The sequence below is a fragment of the Gossypium hirsutum genome, chromosome D10, assembly GCF_007990345.1.
Source record: "Gossypium hirsutum isolate 1008001.06 chromosome D10, Gossypium_hirsutum_v2.1, whole genome shotgun sequence".
NCBI lineage: Eukaryota > Viridiplantae > Streptophyta > Magnoliopsida > Malvales > Malvaceae > Gossypium > Gossypium hirsutum.
In genome coordinates, this window is record NC_053446.1 from 26,635,324 (window position 1) to 26,658,413 (window position 23,090).

At 30.3% G+C, this 23,090-nt stretch overlaps 1 protein-coding gene across 1 annotated transcript; it reads left to right on the forward strand.

Moving 5' to 3' along the window:
• The first annotated feature begins 21,945 nt into the window (after positions 1–21,945).
• Positions 21,946–22,695, forward strand: LOC107914744 (protein RALF-like 24). The gene has a single exon (XM_016843760.2). It carries the CDS (start codon positions 22,157–22,159, stop codon positions 22,538–22,540), a length of 384 nt encoding a protein of 127 aa, XP_016699249.2. The 5' UTR covers positions 21,946–22,156; the 3' UTR covers positions 22,541–22,695.
• Positions 22,696–23,090: the final 395 nt, after the last annotated feature.

Genomic DNA, 23,090 nt, shown 5'->3' on the forward strand with positions numbered 1-23,090 from the left:
TAAAAAACAACTTATCATGTTTGACTCTCTCGTGTTTTAAAGTATAAATCACACAATTCACAAATTATTCCAAAACAAAATCAATACAAACTCTAAATTAAAAATTAACCTCAATGGTAGATGTGCGAACATTACTTAAAAACAAACAACAATTCAAGGATTTTATTGCATAAAAATATAAACAACCTCCCCACACTTAAGATGTACATTGAGGACAATGTATAAACATATATAAATAGAATAAGCATGATATCATAAGGGAGGGAGAGAATTGAAACTGCCTTGAATATGGATGAATTCGCTAGAATAGTAAAAACCAGAATTGTAGACGGTTCTAAATGAAGTACATTTTTCCAAACAAACTAATAAGAGAATAAACAAAAATAAATAAGATAAAGAGATTATAAAATAAAAAACAACTAATAAAATATAAAGTTCAAAATAAAAATAAAATAAAGCAAATAAGTCTCACAAATAAAATAAAAACAACTAAATATAAAAGTACAACCGAATATAAAAATAAATAAAGAAAAAAATGAAATCAAGTTAGTGATCGACATCGTGCGAGGTTTCTGGATCGCGAGGATCATGATCAGGATAAAAGATATGGAGATGCTGGCAAATCTAATGCAAATACGTCTCAATGCTATCGAATTGATCAAAGCAGTCAAACCGCTCAGAGAGATCCTCAAGTGTAATAGCGAGAGCAGCCGTAGGGTGACTAGAAGGAAAAGGGGAACGAGGTGTGTCCACATGGCTAGGAGGATCATCATCCGGAAACTCCTCGTGCTTATTCTGATGATCTAAATGAGGCAAAGTGTATCGACGAGGACCCACTCCAAGCTAGCGCTCGATCATCCTCATATGACTCATAATAGATAATCCCTGCGGGATCATCTGTCCAACTAATGTAAATGAGGACACCTGCTCTGGAGTATCCAGTAGTCTAAAATGTTATGCTAGTCGAGTCATGTAAGGGCTCAAATAGATGGGACCCTTCCTACTTCGGTCGAACTAGTGGAGAAAAGATAGGGCTAAAAAATATGCAAAGTCGATGGGGCGTCACATCGCCATACTCCAAAGGAAATATGCGTCATATGTACCAACAACCTCGATAGTCTCCCTCCGATCGATCAATGTGTGCGCCAGAATGACATGAATGTAGCGCAGTGCTGGAGGTAGAGAAGTTGCCAACTGACTTGGGTTGTACAGTGTCCTAGTCACAGCAATATCAGTCCAATAAAGAGAATGTGAGAGATAGATGTGCTGAGATAATGTCAAAAACTCCAAGGTACTCATGAACTCCTCGGAATAGGGTTCAAGGGCAACTCTGAACCCTGAGACACTCAAATAACGCGTCATACCATCGACTCTAAAGAAAATAGTGTGAGGCTCATCCCGCTGCGACAGAACATGCTGTAGAGAGAAAGTCAAACAGAACTCCAGTGTGATTTCTGACTAGGTAGGCTCGATGATGGTGAAAAATTAATCCCATGAACTGTATCAATCAGTGCTCGCACTCTATCAGCTAAGTGGATCACCTGTAATGCCTCCCAATCTATGCAATGACTTAAACCCAATGGTCGCTCTCGTAAATGTTGATGTTGGTCCTTATATGGACTCGGGAATGATTGGAGACATAGTTGTCTCGCGACTGGAGGAGAAGCCGGGGACGAGGTCAACCCTAGTGTCTTCTGCTTTTTAGAAGTGGGGACGTGACCTTAGGTTTTCCTCTAGTATTCGTCATAATGTACTTGAAAGAATAGATACAAAACAACTATTTCAGCATAAAAAAAGATTAATAAAGCATATGTAAGAAGAAAAATATAAACACAATAAACCAATTGCAATGCATCTCACAACAATAACTGATTCACTAACACAACTTTAACTAATACGAAAGCAATAATATATAAATAAAAGTCTAAACTATAATAATCCAAACATGCAGAATAACGACGAGCATAACAATATAATTACTACTATCTTGTAAGCTAATAATAATAAAATAATAACTAAATCTAATAATAATATAATAATATAATAATAAATGAAAATAATGAACCAATTAAATATAATAAATATATAATAAAATAATAAGAAAAATAAATGGAAATGATCGAATGGTGATTGGGGTAGACGGTGGTGTAGGTGCGGTCGACGTAGGCGGAGATGGGGGGTTCATAGTTGGCAAGTTAACAGTTGGGGTTGTGGCTGGTACTTGCGTGAGGAGACGGTGGCCAAATGGGGGGAAAAGAAATGGACGGTGGAGGAAACAGTGTGAACCACCACGTGTGCGACGAGGATGAAAAAACGAGAGAAAAATGGATCGTTTGGGCTAAAAGCTCCGTTTATGTTGAAGGCTAAAAGCTCCTCTTGATTGTATAATAAAACCTGTTGACCTTGCTTTGCTTCTCTAACTTCTCTCCAATTTCTGCGAGTAGTCTTTTCAATCTCACTGTTAAAAATTAACGGTTTCGACGGGTTTCCTCTAGTCATAAACCAAAAGAACCTGTCAGAATCAAACAAACGAAAAATTAGAATGTAAAAATTAAATTACAAACAAAAATAAAAATGGCTAAATTAATAGAAATAAAGTTTTCCTAATTTTTAATCCCCGACAATAGCGCCAACAACTTGTTGCAGTCGTAAATCAACTAAAAATCCGACTAAGGCAAGTGCACCTATCAATTAATAGTATAGCTACGGTGAGCAAAGATATCATTCCCACGAGGACTAAAAGTACTAGTAATTACTATCTTTTTATTATTCAACCGAATAATTGGAGTAATTGATTAAAAACTAAAATTAACTAATTAAATTAACTAAAGAACACGACAAAAAAATCAGAAAAATAATTGAGTAAACAACCGAGAAATGAGACAATACCCAGGAAAAAATTCACCTAGATTTCATTTGTTATTATCAATCTAAATTACACAATTTCTTCACTTAGTATCTTGATCCGCAGAAATTCCTAAATTATTCTAATATTTCTTTTCAAAAATAATAGCAACTGACTCTAGGTTAATTAATTGAAATTTATTTCTAATTAAAACTCCTATTATCGCATTAACTCGATCTATGGATTTTCCTATTAGATTTGACTTTAACCCGTTAGATTTATTTCGTCATATTTCTAGGATTGCATGCAACTCCACTCAATTACGCTAGATCTACTCTTAAACATGGTCTATTCCTCCTCTGATTTAAGCACATTAAACATTGATAAATAGTCTAGAAATATTAAACTAAAAACTAAGCACAAATAATTGAGAACAAGATCTAAGAATTTATTGCATAAAATAAAAATCAAACAACAAAATCCATCATAAGGTTCATCTCCTTAGGTATTTAGAAAATTAATTCATGCTAGCAAATAAAAACAACCAAAATACAGTATAACCACAAGAAATAAAGAAACTCATGATGGCTTCCTAAGAAATCAACTGGGAGTATTCAATCTTGACAGAAATCTACTTTAGAATCCACTTCAATGATGTTTTTCGAGTATTTTTCTCGAATATTCTATGACGGCTCACTCATATCTTCATATTCTTTTCATATATATGTCTTAGAATGCCCAAAAAACCTAAAAATAGTGTTTTCCTGCAATTTAGGGTCCAAATTTGTGAAATTGACATGGCCTACCATATGGCTATGTAGTAGCATGTGTGGCTTACACGACCATGTGTACAGGTCGTGTGGAAAGGGTTAGCCCGTGTGGCCCTGTACCTTGCTCCAATTTTTCGATTTTGCACTTTTTTCTCCCAAATGCTCTCCTAAGTATAAAAACATGAAAATAAAGGATTATGAGCATAAAATTCACCATTAACATCAAATAATCACCTAAAAATGCATTAAGAATGAGATTAAAACATGTTACTTTTAGCATTTATCAATTGATGGTTGAACTGATTAAATCAGGAATGGATGACCTGGTCGGTTCTACCACCGATCTAGTTCTTAAAACATTGATTTAAAAATTGAGGACCAAAATAATTTGAAGAAAAACTAAAACTAAGTAAAAATAGTGTAAACATTAGAGACCAAATTTATTATCCTACCAAATTAAAAAAAAACTTTGACTTTTATTAGATTGATTTTTAGTAAGTGATCAAGTTTTAGGTTTTATTTTTCTTTATTTTTTAATAAAATCAAGTGATATTAATAAACTTTAAAATCGAAAAACAAACATAACCAAAAGAAAGCAGCACACATTAAACTTCAAGTCAAGAGGCTTACGTCATACCCCTATCCCTAAATCTAATTATTTTTATGGCCATCCAACACCAAAATATCGACAATACAATCAAGAAATGCATCACTAGTAATATAATGGAATAAAGCTATCCTAACTATGGCATGAGCTACTCTATTAGCTTTTCCATGAATCTAATGGAAAGATAATTGTCGAAACTGAGACTTTAGTTGATGGCAGTCCAGCATTAACAAACCAAACTCTGAGTTGTTACCATATAAAGATGTTAAAGGACAATAATTTTTCTTTATTGATTTCCTCAAATATTGACATATTATTTCATAAATAAAAAATATTAACATAAAATTTTAAGATAAGTTATACAAATGGACAGATGGTCATTCAACTATTGTCGTGTTCCTATTTTGGTCACCCAACTTTAAAATTTTTCAATTTAAGCACTAAACTTTATATACATTCATGTTTTGGTCACCCACCATTAAATTGATAACATAAATAATGACATGACATTTTTCTAATTGGTATAATAACATATTTAGTCATCAGTACTTACATATCCTATCAAATTGATCTTCATTCTAAATAATTCAATAATTTAACCATTCACATTTATAAATTCTATCAATTTGATCCACACACTTCCTAACCAAAGCTTTCAAAAAGCTTTGGCAATAGAGACATTCCAAAACTCAAAAAAAAAAAACTTCTCCAATTGTGCAAATATAAAGACTTTACGAGGTTTCTTGAGAATTAAACTATATGGGGATTTTAGTTTCTGGGTCATTTAAATTTCTACTTTTTCTTGTATTTAATGGTTACCCAATTTAATCCTTAGCTCAAAGATAGGTTCTTTGCTGCTGGAAAAATTGAAAAAAATAGAATTTTTGGTTGTTAATTTATTTTATTTTATTTGATAAATCATCCATAAAAAAGAACTGCAACTTTGATGCTAATTATTCTGTATTTTTATTGAATTAATTAGTACCTACTGCTAGATTTTATGTTTCTTAAGCTTAGTTGTTTGGATTTGGATGTTCAATGGTAATTTGATTGTTTAGTTTCTAAGCAATAATATATTTACACGTGTTATTTATTACATGTTATATTTGTATAATTGGAGAAGGTTTTTTTTTTTCTTTTTTGGGTTTTACAAATTTATTGACGTGGAATGCCTCTATTTTAAAAGCTGGAAACTTTGGTTAGAAAGTTTGAGAATCAAATTGATGGAATTTTTAAATATTAAATGTTAAATTTATTGAATTATTTATAACTATGATCAAATTGAAAGAATATGCAAGTATTGAGGACTAAACGTGTTAATATACCAGTTAGAAAAAGGTCACTTCATTATTTATGTTATCAATTTAAGAGTGGTTAACCAAAATAGGAAAGAATACAAAGTTTAGTGTCTAGATTGAAAATTCTTTAAGTTGGTTGACCAAAACTGTGAGTACAGTTGAGTGGCCATTTGTATAGTTTACCCAAAACTTTATGAGAATTACTTAAAATATTATAATTAATTTTAAATAAATATTTTTTATTAACTGAATACTAATATAAAATGAGTTGGATTCTAAATTCAAAAAAAAAAATTGTACTTAAATGGGTTCGCTCAATATTAAGATCCAACTCATTTAAGTACATTTTTTTTGAAGTCTTATGCTTAGCTTGATGATCAAGAGCTATTCCCATTTAACCTCAAGTCTTAAAAAAAGTAAGAGTAAGTGAGAAGCATTTATTTATGTAGCTTTTTTAAATGTGGTGGGGGTATGGTTTTTTTTTAAATATATAAATATAGAGACACTTGGATGCTTTTATTAAAAGAAAAAGAAGTAATTAAGCTAATAATAATTTCTCCAACTTCATTAGGCAACTTAGTACCAATAGGGGTTTTCTTTTCTATTTCTTTTTATAACATTTCTTTATTTATTTACTTTGGGTTTTCATTGAATTTTATGGAAACTTGTAGGTTTTATATAGTGTTTTATTTGTATTTGATTCCGGCTTTTCTTTTGCAATTGACAATTTTGTTTTGGTTAAACAAGTTTGATTTTAAATGGACTAAGACTATCAATCTTGGCCGAAACCTGGCACGAGACTTTAAGGTTAATAGAAGTCTTCTATTGTCATTGATAAGGAAAATTCAAGCAATGCCATGAGTATCCTAAGTCTTGAGCATTTAAGGTTCTTCTAGATGATTTTTTCATATTTTCAATTTTCTTTGCTTTGCATTTCCCACAAAGAAGCAGTAAACTTTGTCCGTCATAGGTGTTTGAAACAATAATGTAAAGATTTATTTTAGCCCTAGTTTGCTTGGTTTGATGCATAAGGATTGCAGTATCTAGACATGATCTGAGTATATCTGCATGTAATTTTGATGTAGGGGTTCCGTAAGATTGATCCTAAAAGGTGGGAATTTGCCAATGAAGATATTTAGAAAGATCAAAAGCATCTTTTTAAGAATATCCACGTAGAAAGCCTTTTCACAGTCACAGTAATCTTCCTGTCAATAGAGATTAAATCTAACTCTAGCATCTTGATTGCAACTAGGTGAGAAAATTGTATTACTTTTTGAGGGGAAGTTATTCTGGATTTTTTTAAAACTTTTTGTTTATAGTTTTTAGATAATTGCAAGTTGTTTTTGTTGCTACATTATCTTACTGTGCTATGATATGGCTTAGTTTCATTAATTCATTGTTTTCTCAACTTGTTTAGTTATAATTACTGTTAGTTAGTTATTGATGCAAATTCATCCTAACATTTATGATTGATTTCTTAATTATTTCCTAAGTTAAAGTTAGATTAAGTTAATGTGTATGTACCAAGGGGAAGCTTATGTAGACTAATGATTCTTACTTCTTGCCTTATGAGTTTTTTTCAACAAATGGCCAAAAGCTGAAATTGTTGAAAAATATGAAAATAGCAATTTGGAGATGGTTTCCATATTTAGAAGTTGGTTATTTATTGAAACATATATTTGGGCTATGTTAGTTACATGGTGAATATTTAGCCTATTATGGAAGATCTTTTTGCTTTGGAATACAAATATTGGTAATTGATTTGTATCGAAACTCCCAAAGCAATCCCTTAGATTATGGACTTTAGATTGGACCGTGATTCTTCTATTGAGCTGCCAAAAGTCTATATTTATCTAATATGTTATTATTATATCGTATTACTTTTATGGTATTACTGTTTTATTAGAATTTTTTTAGATCTTCTATTGTAAGCAAGTCTCAAAACAAATATCCATATTTGAGAGACTTGCCAAGGAATTTGTACTAAGAGTTAGGGACTTAATTTGTTCTTCAGAGAATGTTATTGTAAGAGTGTTATATTTATAATGAAACTTGTTGTTGAGGTTTTTACTTGCTGTGATCACAATGGGTGATCATAGTGGTGAAAGTATTGTATCTTCAAAGTACAAGGGTGAGGGAAATGATCACTAGGTTCACTTTGTATTTGTTGAAAAGAGTGTATATTTCTCACTAAGCTAGGCTTCACAAACGTGGGGAAACTGAACTGTGTAACCATCTTTTTGTTTCCTTTGTGTTTTTTTTTTCTCATTTAGTGCTTGGAGAAGTGCCCACCAACTCAAGCACCAATTTGATTGTGTTGTTTATACTCTTAGCAACATCTTTTTTGCTAACACCATGCATAATGCTAAGAAAACTCTCTTGTAATAGCCCTTTTTTAGTGGTATAAAAAACGGTAGTTTCATAACCCCATTTCTAATGTTCGAGTCCATAAATATTAATATTTAATATTTACAAGGTTGGTATAGAGTTTAATTAAACTTTAGTCCATTAATTTTGTTAATCGGATAGTTAATTAAGGTATAATGACTAAACTGTAAAAGTGGTAAAAATTAATTACTATGGATTTTTAATTAATTAAAGGACCAATTGAGCAATTGGACTCATCCATTTATGTTATACGGTAGTGGAGGCTAGTTGTAAGCCATTAAATTTGATAAGTAAGTTTAATATTAATTAATTAAAGATTAAGTAAACTAATTAGGATTATTTATAAGTTAATTAAGCTATATAACTAAAATCAAAATTGTCATCTTCCATTTTGTTTTCTCCTTCAATTGAAACTTCAAAACAATCCTAGGGAAGCCACTTTTATGAACTCAACTTTCGGTCCTTCCATTTGGTAAGTTTTCAAGTATTTTTCTTGTAATTTTTATATTTTTGAGGTCCCAAGAGCTTGATTTAGCTAGCTTCTATACCAATTTGTAAAATTGTTAAAGTTTCTAAAAGTTTTCATTGATGAATGCTTGATGAAGTTGGTGTTAATTTGTGAGATTTTAAGCTTAGAAATGAAAAAAAAAACTAGTTTGTAAACTTTAATTGCTAGTTTTTGTACATATGAACTAAAGTGTAAAAAATTCAAAATTGATGTGAAATTTCTATAATTATAGATATTAGAGGGCTATAGAAGGATATAATTGTATTCGATTTTGAAATCGATGCTCAAAATTGAAAGTTATAGCAATTTTGATTTTAGGTACTAAATTGAATAAAATGTAAAACTTTAGGGAACATTCAAAAAATGAAATTGAAATACCACATGCATAAAGTAGAATTTATAAATCATTTAGAATTAATAAATTGAAATGAATTATCATATAGACTGAGAATTGAATCAACCTGAAGATAATCGAGAAAAAGGAAAAATTCATATTAGTCCCTGACATCTTGTTATTGCAATTTCTGCCAGGTAAGTTTATATGGTGTAGTTATATATAATAGTAAAGTAAATATGTTTGAATTATGAATTTGTTTGTGTGTAAATGTAACTTTGAATTGGTTACGATTTGGTACAAAAAGATGAGATATGGACTAAATTGTAAAGAAATTATAATATTTGCTATATGTGTCTGAGTTGATACGAAATGTTTTATGATGAGATGACATGTATATGATGACACTATAGTGATTTAAATGTTGCGAATACAGTATTAATGTCTGTGTGAACTTAGTAAACGATTAGGATACGAATGTCAATAGGGTTATTTGCACGCTTGTATGGGTTTAGCACTTCAGTGCTCTCAGTTTAGAACTACGGTGCTCTCTGGTATGGTGTAGTTACTCGTGCATTAGAGTTTATTACTAGAGTTCATCGGGCTAAATGATTAACGCAAAAGAGAAATGACAATGAAATGTTACATGTTTGATGTTCAAAATGGAAATTTGATGTTTTGATATCGCAAATGGAATTGAATTGTGAATTCTATGTGAATTGTACTAAATTGAATAGCATATTAATGTTGAATTGTTATATGACTCAGTTATATGGCGATGCACCTTACCGTTGTGAAATGCTATGTCAGGAAAATTGTATCAAGTTCATTAGATCGTTATGTTTGATTATAAATCATGGTACGTTATTCGTTTTATTAACTATGAACTTACTAAGCGTTCAAAATTCTTACCTAGTTGTTTTTTTCCTTTTCTGTAGATTGTTGGTTTGCGGAACTCGTCAATTAGATCATCTCGAAGCTCACACTATCCAACTATCAACCCGGTATACTTTTGTTTGTTTTAAACTCGGTTATGTGGCATATACATAAGTGTTATATTTACATGAGTTTAGTTTGGATGAATAATTGTTTTGAATTTGATTAATGTTTGAATCATGAATGTGTTAATGCTCAAATGCTCAAATGTATGTTTGGTAACTTGTTGATATTTTGTGTGGCAATTTGGTAGCATAAATAAGTATTGATGTGACATTGTTAAAGGTTGGTTTGTATGGTTTAAAGGCTTGTGATGTAGGTTGAAATAGATGCAGTTGTTTGGTTTGAATTGATGTCAAATTGTGACATATTGGATTGAGTGATGTGTAAATGGTTAAATGCATGTTTTGGAATGAGTTTGTGGTTAATTTTGTGTGCAAGTGCAAGTGTGCAAATATACATTGGTTGGTTGAAGTAGACACAACAGTTCATCTTGGACCAGATCTAGAACTACCCTCAATGGTTTGTGTAGCCATAAATCTTATTTTGTATTCAGTGAGATCTGTTGACTTTGTATATCATTTCGCTGTAAATAAACAATCTTATCATAAACCCATTGTGATCTTGAAATTATATAATAATGGAAACAGCAACCTTAGTCGCCATCTCTATATCTCGTTTACTTGTAAGTTTTACTGGGTACGCCTTATATATTGCTTTTGGGCAACCAAAAGGCTTATTTTGTGCCAAAAACAGAGTCCATGTCACGACGTCAAGTGATGTTTGTTGTAATACCAATTTTGCCAGGCCCGTATAAAATAATACACGGCCCAATTAAGTGGCCCGAAGTACAAGCCCAATAACCAAATAGCCCAACTCAACTAAATCAAAAAAAACCTAAGCAAAACCCTAGCGCGTAGCAGCCACCAGCAAGACCCCGGCCACCGCACGTCTCGGAACTGCCCTCTCCACGCGCGCCATTTGCTCCCCACGACACCTGCAAAAAACGGACTCAAAGAATCCGGAGGAGAAAAACCAGCAAAGAAATAACATTATTGATTTATTTTCTTTTTCTTTTTCGGCCTATAAAAGGCCACTTTTAAACTGTAAAAAGGGGGAGAAAAATTGAAAAGAGGTTGAAAAACAGAATATAGAAACGGAAGGTGTTCATCATTTTTTAGATTCGATCTTTTTTTTTGTTTTCTTTTTTTCCTTTTTATTTTATTTATTTTTTCGCTTAAAATATAAAAAAAGGAGGATCATACCTGGCTTTGTCGCGGTTCATCCCATCTCCGACGCGATCGGAGACTGGGGTGACTGAGGCCGTGGATCGGCCTGAAACGACGGCGGCGGTGGCTAAGAAAAGGGTACAAAACCCTAGCAGACAAACAAAGGTTTTTTAAAAAATTTTATAAAGCTGCAAAATGTTTTTTAAATGATCTTTTTTTTGCTCAAATAATGCTACAAAAACGACGCCGTATGGTGCCACGACCCGCGCGGTGACCCGACCCGCAGGGGAGGATCCGCGTGTTCTGGCCTTGGATGGGGAATTTTCACGTTTGGTCCCTCCTCTTTTATTTTGATTTTAATGTAGTATTTCATGCTCTTTTAATTTCGCCACAAAATTTCGCTCCTGTTTCAATTCAGTCCATGGACCCCGCGCATAAATCCCGCTGAAACGACGCCGTTAGGCCAGTATGGGGATATTGTTTTCTGAGTCCTCCTCTCCTGGCGCGCATATTGATTTGACCCTTTCTAGTGTTTTCCATTTTTAAATTTAGCCTTCAAACTCTATTTTTTTTAATCTGATCTTTAATCATTTTTTTTAGTTCTTTTATATTATTTGGCATTGTGTTATTATTATATTATTTACTAACATTACTATTATTTTTTCTGTACATATACATTCGCATATTTTATATATCATATCTATGCATATTTGATATATATATATATATATATATATAAAGCTTTCATACATGCATACATATATTTCATTCGCACATTTTTAAAAAAAATTTTTATATAGTTTTTATTTTTCGTTCACATGCTTTATATTTTGTACATACTTACACATTTTCATTTTTATAAATATACACATATCCAAACTTTTTATTTTCACGATATTCAAATACATACACGCATTTTTATTTTTATTTTTGATGTGTTCCATTCCATCTTTTTTATATGTATCCTTATATATGTGTGTTAACTATATCCGTACACATATTTTTAAATTTACTTGTATATTGTACTTGTATATATATATTTGTAAATATTTATTCATATATGTTTTAAATTAAAGTTTTTGTTTCATATTATACATTAACTTTTAACATACCTTTTGAGAAATATATTTTGGTTTTGTCAAAGCATTAAAATCATCGTATTTTACAAATTACCAAAATATTTGGCATTCATGATTCTCGGGAAAGATCGTGTCCTAACTTACTGGATTGCGATTATTTTTCGATGAATTTAGAAAGCCAAGTATTTATTTTGCAATAAATCCACAAATTTCAAATAAAAGCTTATTCTCGGGAATTCAAAAATGTTGGGTCCTAACTTACTGGTCATGACATTTTATTATCTCGAAATAAGGATTTCAAAAACAAAAGGCAATATTCGGTATTTTGAAGATTTAAGAATATTGTGCCCTAACTTACTGGGTGTGATGTTCTATTTCTTTGAAATAAGAATATTTTATTATTTTGATTCGTTTGCGAGTTAAAAATTCTCTTTTAAAATCTTTTCAAATTTTCGACGCCAAGATATTAAATAATCAATTTAGTACCAATTTTGGGAGTTACGAGGGTGCTAGCCCTTCCTCGTACGTAACAGACTCCCGAACCCGTTTTCTCGAATTTCGTAGACCAAAATTGTTTTTAAGGTGAGCCGATCACACCTCAATAAAGGATCGGTGGCGACTCCATTTTGTTTTTTTAAAAGTCGACAACCAAATTTTTGCTTTCAAAAAAGATGGCTTCGACGTTTGTTGCAACAAGATCTAGGTTTTTGGCCTTGACATGACGAGGAACCCCATCATCACAATAAGGCAAAACAGACGGTCACTTTGCGACGAGGAACTCCTCACGTCGCAATGACATTTTAAATTTTTGTAAACGTGTCAAAATTAAAAGAAACTTTAGAAAATTAAAAGAATATATCAAAATTTTGAAATTATATATAAAGTCTATTGTGATCATTCTTTTAAAAATATTTACCTACTCAAAAATTATTTGATGGTTGGTAGTAATTTTTAAAATTAACTATTCAAATTGTAATTATATCGGTGAGAATTTAAAAAATCAAATATTCAAACTATAAGTTATTTTATTAAAATAAAATATCAATTAATTTTTTGGTTGTACTATTCTATTAAAGTTCTTATTAATGTGTTATTTCTCTTAAATTAAAATATCAATTAATTAATCCTAATAAATAAAATTATCTATTTCATCTTCAATTAAAGATTTTTAATTTTTTTACAACGATGATTCGAGCCTTAACTATTTTTGGAAAAGATGAATATCAAGCTAATAGCTCACAACTTGGGTTCATGATTTTTTTTGGGATAGACCCATATAAGCAACAAACAAGAATGAAAAGAGAAAATTGGACACAAATATTTATGTGAAAAACCCTCAATTAAGAGAATAAAAAACCATGAGCAAATAAGGCTTCACTAAATAAGCAAATAATTTTAAAAAGTACAAGATGGAGATAACCCAAAAACAAACCCTAAACCTCGAATACAAAGCTCCCTGGCTAAAACATGAAAATCCCTTAAAGCTCTCTCAAAACTCTCTAAATTTAATGTGATGAAGATATCAATTCTAGGGTTACAAGGCCCCTTTTTTATAGGCTGAAATTCGTGGGTTAATATGACTAAAATATTTCTAAATTATTCAAAGTTCGACTGAGTAAAAATAGTAGAGTTTAACTAGGAGAAAAAACTCAGTTTTTGTGGGAAACACGTCGTCACATCACAATGTTCCTATTCGCATCGTCACGACATCATCTGTCATTGCAACGTCAAAAAGCTTCTCGTTGTGACGTTGCCGGTTGACTTTGGTGTTGTAATATTGAAATCTTTATGTCGCGATACGGGTTGCGATAAAAACCTAAAAATATTCGAAAATATGAAACACACTCCACATTTTTTATTAATTAAATTAAAAAGCATTGAATCAGTTTTGTAACTCGTAAGGTGAATTAGCCTTTTATAATTACTTGAGAAAAATTCAATTAGATAATTTCTTTTACTTCAAGTATGTCACTATGGTTTATACAAAGAAAAGTTTCATTTATTATCTATTGAATTTTTATCTACTCATGTTAATTCCTACGCCCTCTTCTTCTATAGACAAAAACGTGGAGTGATTGGTTATTATCAGAAAAATGTTGAAATCCAATTAAAATTAATATTTAATAGTTGAAATCCAAGAAAAATGAAGTAAATGGAAATTTATTATTAAAAATATGGAAATCTAAAAAAAATAAAAGAAACTGGTAAAATTATTATTACTTAAAAATTAATATTCAATCGTTGAAATAAAAAAAATTAATCTTGAATTAAGGATTTTCAATTGTTAATGAAATTAAAAAGCATCTAACCAGTTAGAGAATTACTATATCTGTAACTCATAAAAGAATTTAAAATTTTATTTATTACATTTTTTGAACTTTGATCTATTCCTACTAAAATTCAATTATATCATCTCTTGTGTAACCAAAAACGTGAAATCCAATTTAAATTAATATTTAATAGGTAAATTATTATTACTTAAAATTTTAACTTTAAAATTAATATTTAATAGTTGAAATAAAAAAATATTATTATTACTTATCAAAAAATAAATAGTAAAAGACATGAAATTACCATTTAAATATTATTACTTATCAAAAATGAACATTAAAAAAATATGAAATTACCATTTAAATAATTAATTTTACAAATTACTAAGGGTATATATGTCGGTGGTTCACTATTTTTTTTCATATACATATCTCGAACAAATATAAATATTTTTAAACTTAAAAAGAAAATCCAGAAAACATAAGCATTAGTGTGAGTCCAACAGCCGCAATAAGTAAAATCTGTCTTGACTTGAAAATTACAGAACTCAAATCAAAGGGTGTGAAATAGGAGAGAGACATCATGAACCCAAAAAAGCAAAACAATAGTGAAACAGATGATTTTGGTGTCTGCTTCCCACCAGATTTTTGTTTGGTCAAAATGCACAGCTGGAAATGTTAAATGGGTTCACAACCATAACTATCCCACTGCCTACTATATGAATGGGATAGGGTTGCTTTTGTTGACTTGGTTAAATAAATGAAATTTTTGTATTTGTGCAAAACAGATAGATCACAATCATCCTTTTCTCAGCTGACATCAAATGATTAAGTTCTTGATGTTGTGAGTGATTTACAGCAGTGACTGAGGATCCCATGGAGTTACGGTGTTTGGTGTTTTGCCTCAAAAGGAAAGATCCACCAATCAGAACAAGGATGAAATTGTGGCCATGTTTTTTTCTTCTTTAAAGACAACATTCTTAATTAATAAGTTTCAAACAAGTACATATTAGACGTGATCTTAACGAAGTAGAACTATTCTCCATAAAAAAAAATGTCTAATAATGGATTTCTAGTGGTTTTTTGAAGCCAACTAATCATGGATTTGAAAAGAAGAGAGAGTGAAATCGTTAGTAAGCCGGAAAAGATGTCGACAATGAGCACCCAACTTCTAGAAATTCTTTTCAGCGTACAAGAAATGAAGTGAAAAAAAAAGTTTTAAAGTTTTAAAATAAATAAATAAATAATTTTTTTAATTTTTACAAAAAAAATTTAAATAATGTCTAATGTGGTATATATGTGAATTGCCATTTCAACATTAAGCCATCCAAGTTACTCGTAACACACTAAACCCGGCCTAGACGTCCATACCAAGTCCAGAAAGTTACATCCACGATACTAAAAACACCACATTTATAACACAACCAGAATGAATCATTCATCACATAATATCCAACACAACAATTAACTGATTATATAATCTTTCCAAACATCATAATATCATAGAATACCGAAATTTCTAATAGTAGTATTTAGAAGAAAGATAAAAGCTTAACAAAGCTCCCATGGCACCGGCCCATTCAAGTTTGAGAACCACCTGAAATCCAATCAATAAAAAAATAAGTTGTAAACTCAGTGCATAAAAGAAGTTCATTCAATTAAAACACATTTATCAAATAGTTTCCGAATTCAAAGGTTCAGTTTTGTAACAGAAGCATTTTCAGTTCAGATTCAAGACAAATTAGTTACATATGCAGAAACAATTTTAGTTTCATATATAGAACAGATTAAATTCATATGCAGATTTTCCTAACCCCTATCCGCTACACACTTCGGTCATCCCAACACACCATTGAGGGCATTCAATGCCCAACCAACCCTACACACCATAGAGTGTCTGTTTGACACGTTTATAAAGACTCAGTTTAGCTGCTAGATCGTAATGCGACAAAGCGCCAAAATCAGAATTATAAACATGGTGGCTTAACCACTAATTTAAAGCAGATTACTTCCTTCTTCACAATATCCCAACCCATGCAAATGCAGAGTACAAATATCCACAATATGTATTCAGTCATTCTAAATTGTTTCACAAGTAGATAACACAGTTCAATATCAGAATAAGTATCACAGTACACATACAGTTATGGTATTCATACGTCAGTCACAGAGTCTCAGAGAATTCTTGTACAATCAAACTTAGATCATTCTTATATTGGGGAAGTCAATATTAGTCTCAGGCAACACTCACGACCTCAAAAACAGGTTTTGGGTCCTATTTATATGTCACACGGCCTGAACACACGCCCATGTCCTTTCCCGTGTGGCTCACACGGCCTGGGCACACTTCCATGTCCTCTGTCAGTGTGGTTCTAAAACGTAAACAGAAAGTTACACAGCTTGGGCACACACCCATGTCCTCTGCCTGTGTGGTTCTAAAGCGTAAACAGAGAGTTACATGGCCTGGAAACACGCCCGTGTCCTTGCTCGAGTGACTCACACGCTCGTGTACTTGCCCATGTTGTCTTAAGTCGCAAACAGTGAGTTACAAGGCCTAGACACACGCCCATGTCTTTTGCCCATGTGAACCCTGCACTAACATGGCCACACACGGCCTAAACACAAGCCTGTGTGCCTTGCCCGTGTGGCTCTAAATCGATGAACAGTGAGTTACACGGCCATCCACACAGTCTGGGCACACGCCCATGTGTCTGGCCGTGTGGTGTCGGCAGCCATGTTTTTCGGCGACCAAAATTCACGAAAAATAGAGTTTTTGACACACACTTAAAGCAGTTTTGATGCAGAAACGACATAGGAAGATTCCAAAACCTAACACAACCATCAAATAATCAATTACACCATCATTCTCAATATATTGTTATGATCAACCTATCGTCAAAATTATGTCGAAAGTTTCGACGCAATCCCAACTCAATTTTGCACACTTACCTTACACGTAATAGAGGAAATCGGGCTAACGCGACAAAGGAGCGTCTCTCGTAATATCCTCACCTAAAAAGTAATCAATCGAGCATTCAAACAGAGCGTTCAAGTAAATGAGCAAAATCCTGTTTCGACAGAATAAACGTTAACAAGACGAAACTCGCAGAAATGAAAGGAGATAACGACAAAACTTACACAATAATCGCACAATCGGCGTAGCAAGCAACGAAAGAAATCTTAATTAACACAGAATTAAGTATAACACCAAGCAAAAAGATAAAAGAAAGAACAAAGAACTAGAGAGAAAAGAAAGGGAAAAAAAGAAAAAGAAAACGACGATAGAATTAATTTCAGAATGGTTTAAGTTAACCACCAGCCAATCTTCCAGCGTTTAGCAAAAAATATTTCCTTATTGTATACTTTGGGATTTGAACCCAGGACCAAACAGAACACAAATATTTAACCAATAAACCAACAAACTCATTCTTAGCATGACTTTACATTGAATTGAACTTAACTATATAATGCATGATTAAGGGTTGCTTCTAAAATAACAAACTTTTAACGATGCGACTCAAACTCTAGACCTTAAACACAAAAGCAGAGTACAGAACCACAGATATAAAAATTTAATTACTACAAAGTTCCACAATTAAGATTCTCAAAATTTTGGGGTGTTACATTAATGGCATGTTAATTTTTCCAACTAATTCTAACCAATTTGATAAAAACTAAAAGTGTAAGGGCAAATTGAAGTTTAAAAAAAAGACTAAAATATTTCTTTTTAGTATAATTGGAATGCTGGAAATGTCATTATAGTTTTTAGGCTTAATGACAAATTTGACTACTAACATTTACATGTTTTGTGAAAATGGCCCTAATTGTATTTTTGAGTTTTTTTTGCCGTCAACCTTTTGTACTTTTTTTTTCAAACTGCATTTTCTAACAGATTTAATGAAATTAAGAAGTTAACAGGGATGATGTAAAATTTCATATGTGGAATATTTTTAATGAGATATAATCTATTACTTAAATAACCTTATAAGATAATTACATGTGAAAAATAATAAAATAAATAAATAATACATGAAATTAAAAAAAACCTCTTAATTTAAAGAAAATAAAGATAATTATCTAAAAATATTAACTCAATGGAAAAATCTCTTAATAAACAAACATATTAAAGATTGAAACTTTTTTAGAAAAAAGAAAGAAAAAAGATTGAAACCTTGAATTTATTAATAAAATCTATTAGAAAAAGCAATTTGAAAAAATCAAACATTGATGGCCGAAAAAGACTTAAAATAAAATTAAGATCATTTTGATAAAACATGCAAAAATTAATGACTAAATTTACCATTAAACCTAATTTTTATGAAGAGATTAAATGATACACGTGCCGTTATGAGCTATTTAAGTTTGAGACTACACAACATGTAATACTAATTAATATAACATCTTAGCCTTATAAACAAAACTTCTGAGCATTTAAATTATTTAATAATTAATATAAAATTATTTGTTTGATGAAAAGAAATTGACCAACCATAATATTGTAGGAATCTTAAAATAGACAAAAATACTTTACTTGTATAAAAGAAAAGATTAATTCAAAATTTTAATTACTAAAATTATATAAGTTTAGTATGGTTGGTTCACACTCTTAGCTTTTTATATCTGTATTAAAATTTTAAAAGTTAAAATATATTTTATGTTTTTATGTACTTTATAACATTTAAAATTTAATTCTCTTCTATATTTTGGATTTAAAAATTTAAGTTCAATTGTTAATATTGTAAAAATTCTTCTGTTTAAATTATCTGATATGACATTTTAAAATTAGAAAAAAAATCACTTCATAGTCATGTAACAATAAAAATAACGTTGGAAATATTGATTAGGATTTTTTTTCTTAAAATATCCATTCAAATTCGTATTGATAAAATAGTCTTTTTTGTTGGAATAGTGTTTTGACCTTAGTGTTTTGATTAAAATAGTTAACAATATTAGTTATTTAGACTAACTAATGACATTATAAAAGCAAATTGACCAGATTATGTAAAAATTTTAAGTATATAGATTAAATCTCAAGTTCCAACATACTTTAGAGACCATAATTGAAATTTGATCATTGACTTATATTGTTTAAAAAAAAACAATGAAAAAACCTAAAGGAATTGAGAAGTCATATGTTAGTTTCTAATACTCTTAGGACATTCAAATTATATATAATCATGAAATATTTTAATAAAAAATAATGATATTAATTATTTGAATTAATTAAATTAGGTTAGAAGTTAAAAAATAGAGATTAAATCTCAAGTTTAAGTATAATAAAGGAATAAAACTAAAATGTAAGAAAAATGTAATAAAAAAAGATTTTTTTTTTTTACAATAATGATTTTTTTTCCTAGGAATTCCTAGTTAAAGTGGGAGTATTCCATAACCAAGTAGCGTCCAAAATCATAAATTACTAGGAATGTAACCTTGCGGGGTAAACTTTTTGTATTTTTAAATAATGTTTTTATAAATAATATTTTTTAATCATTATATATGTTAAATAAAAAATATTATAAAAACATTTTGAGATGATTAATTTACACACTATTATTTTAAATTAATTTGTTTATCAAAAACTAATCCCATAGCATTATTATAAAGTAGTTTAATATTATAGAAATATAAATATTATATAAAGTTAAATTGAATTGAGTTTTTTTTTTTAAATTGAACACATGTAATTAAATGTTATTATGAAAAAAAATAGTAAGAAAATAAACGAAATTTTGTGTAGAATATTCCAACTTTTATTGGTCAATTAGAAAGGATAAATTGCATATTACTATAAATTTTTTTATATTTAGTACAAAATAGCTGTAACTTTTTCTTATTCATTATTAATATATATGGGGTTGTTGGACAATTATATTAAATGTATTTTTATTTATTATTTATAAATTTTATTTTGTTATGCATAAATATTTCAGTGTTACACATTATTATAGGAAACTTGATTCACAAAAAGTTAATTTAAACTAATTTATTTCTTTTAATAAGTAATTTTGTGACGTTACTAAAAAATAAAATACAATAATATTAGTACATTGTTAATAAGTAATTTCTTATTATGTTTATAAACATTGTTATTTTATTTAATTATTTTTGTTATAAATTTAGGGTTAAGTATGTTTTAAATAAATAATTTTATTATTATTGAAAATCAATTACATTAAAATATCAATAGTAAAATTAAGAAATATATGTATTGATACTAGTGAATAGTTCCTCCCTTCAGATTATCCTTAATTTAATAAATTCTAATTTGTCGAAGATCTCAAGGCTATATATTCATAATGGAATATAATATTAGTAAAAAAAAATGAAATAATCAATTTTTGACATTGTTAGTTTAGTCTATTAGAATCCATTCTCAATCCATGTTCTATTAGTATACGTTTTAACACATAGCTTACTACAAACCATACCAAAATTACTTTTTTTTTTTTACTCAATTGTTTTTCCAACCAGAAAAAGAAAAAATTGAATAATCTTTTATCCCAAAAATTTTAAAAATTAAAATAAAGGAGCTTTACATTAATGTTAAGAACAATTAGACATTAATGATATTAAGTAAAAATAATTACATTTTATTTAATGATTTAATATTAATTTAAAATATATCTAAAACCACAATTAAAAGTAAATATAAAAAATAAAAGGTGAATTTTGATCCTATTTATTTCATACTTCTTTGTAAGAGTTAAAAATATATTTTATATATTATATTTCTAAGAGTAATTGAGTTGGTGTTAGTAGAGGTGATCATGGGTTGGGCGGTCCGGCCCGGCCTAGCAACCCGCTCGAAATATGGGAGGGTTCGGGTAAAAATATAGGTCCGAAATATGGGTTTGGGCAAAAAAACGAGGCCCGACCTCCGGCACTACTTTTTTGGCCCGGGCCCAGCCCGAATATATAATAAATATATTTTTTATTTTTTTATTTTAAAATATTTTTAAAATATTTTTTTATTTTTTATTTTTAAAATAAATTTTTAGTGTTTATTAAAATAATGGGCCGGGCTGGGCTCGAGCTTAGAAATTTTTTCCCGGGCCGGGCCTAGACAAAATTTCAAGATCATATTTTGGGTCTGGCCCGGGCCTAAGATGCGGGCCAAAATCTTTTTAGGCCCGGCCCATGATCACCTCTAATTGTTGGTCACAATTTCTTCATATTAGCTTTCATAGTTTTTTTTTTAATTTTAGTACGCATTACCAAAAAAATTTTCCACAATTTTGTGATTTCATTTTCTTCACATTTTTTTTATGCTTTTTATTTTATTCACTCTATTTTCTTTGAGAGTAGACGTGATTTTATTTTTAATTTTTAAAATTTAATCACGTTTTGACATATATGTAAAATTTGTTAATATAAAGGTACCACTAATTCTATTAGAAACTTTATTATGATAGGTCATAATGATGAAAATAGATTCAAGATGACGAGGAGGAGGATGGATCATTTGAGACTTAAATCTTTTGTGTATCAATGATGTGGTGGGTTTCTTGAATTTTTGTCAATTTTTTTTAGTTAATTAATGTTCATTGTCGCGTTAATTTGATGATGATCAAATTGATACATTTTTTTATTTGTTTCTAAATTATTCTAGTGTTGCAGTTAATTTCAACTTGTATTTTTCTTTTCCTTATATATATATAGAGAGAGAAAGAGTCCCCACTCCACTATTTACTGTATTTCCAAGCGAAGTGGTATAATTTTGTTTGCAACATAAGTATATATGTATGTAAGCTTTGATGCTGTATTTCCATGTCTTGTCCTCGTCCATCAAAACCTCCATTCTTTCATTCTACATGAAAGATCAAACTATCATACCAACAAATCCCTGAATCAAACTTGAAAAACCCTTCAAAAGAATCCAACCCAAAACCAAAATGCCCACTTTCAACTTCAAATTCATCTTCATTAGCATCTTCCTATCCCTTCTCTTCCTCCATACCTGTAATTCTGTCTCGATTTTAGACCTCGATGGTGCACTGGCAAGCAGTGAAATCGATGCAAGGGCAAGAAGGGTTTGCACCAAAAAGCTTGAAGATTGTTTAGAAGAGGAAGAAATGGAGTCAGAGAGCAACAGGAGGGTGCTGGTGATGCAAAGGAAGTACATTAGCTATGAGACACTGAGGAGGGACATGGTCCCATGTGCTACCCCTGGTGCTTCTTACTATGATTGCAATGGCGGTCATCAAGCGAATCATTACAACCGAGGGTGTGAAGTTATTACAAGATGTGCTAGAGGTATCAAAGGTATCAAAACCTGAAAAAAATAAAAATCCCCCCCAAAATTTTATGTTTTTAACCTACCATATATAGCTGCTTTGTGCAAAGTGGTATCTTTCTGGGTTTTTCTTATATTGTTGTATATTAAAGGTTGTTAATTTTAATCTGCTTAATATAATTGCATGTTTAACTTGAATTTTGGGATCTGAGACTTCCCTGTTAAGAGTATTTATGAAAATTGACTTGGTGTTTGATAGGGAAATTATGAACCTTCATTTTTTGTTTTCTTGGTTTCTGAATATCTTTCCAGTAAGTGCCTAAATATCTTGAGAAAGTTCTCAAGTACTTACTTCTTTCTGTTGAAGAAGTGTAGCTATGCAGTGGAGAAGAGAAGTGTTAATTTACGAATTACTATCAAATCTGACCTGACCTGCCCTGTCCTTTTCTGATGATGAATCAAATTTCAATTAAATATAGGCTTCTCTCCAACCTAACCTATTCCATGGACTGAAGAGATATCATCCTTAAATCAAACCCCTCTTTTGAAAAAAAACAGCCCTTGATACCCCATCACAAGATAAATCCATTAAT

What these genes read in the sequence shown, in the direction of transcription:
- LOC107914744 (XM_016843760.2), top strand. Translation starts at nt 22,157, where the DNA reads ATGCCCACTTTCAACTTCAAATTCATCTTCATTAGCATCTTCCTATCC.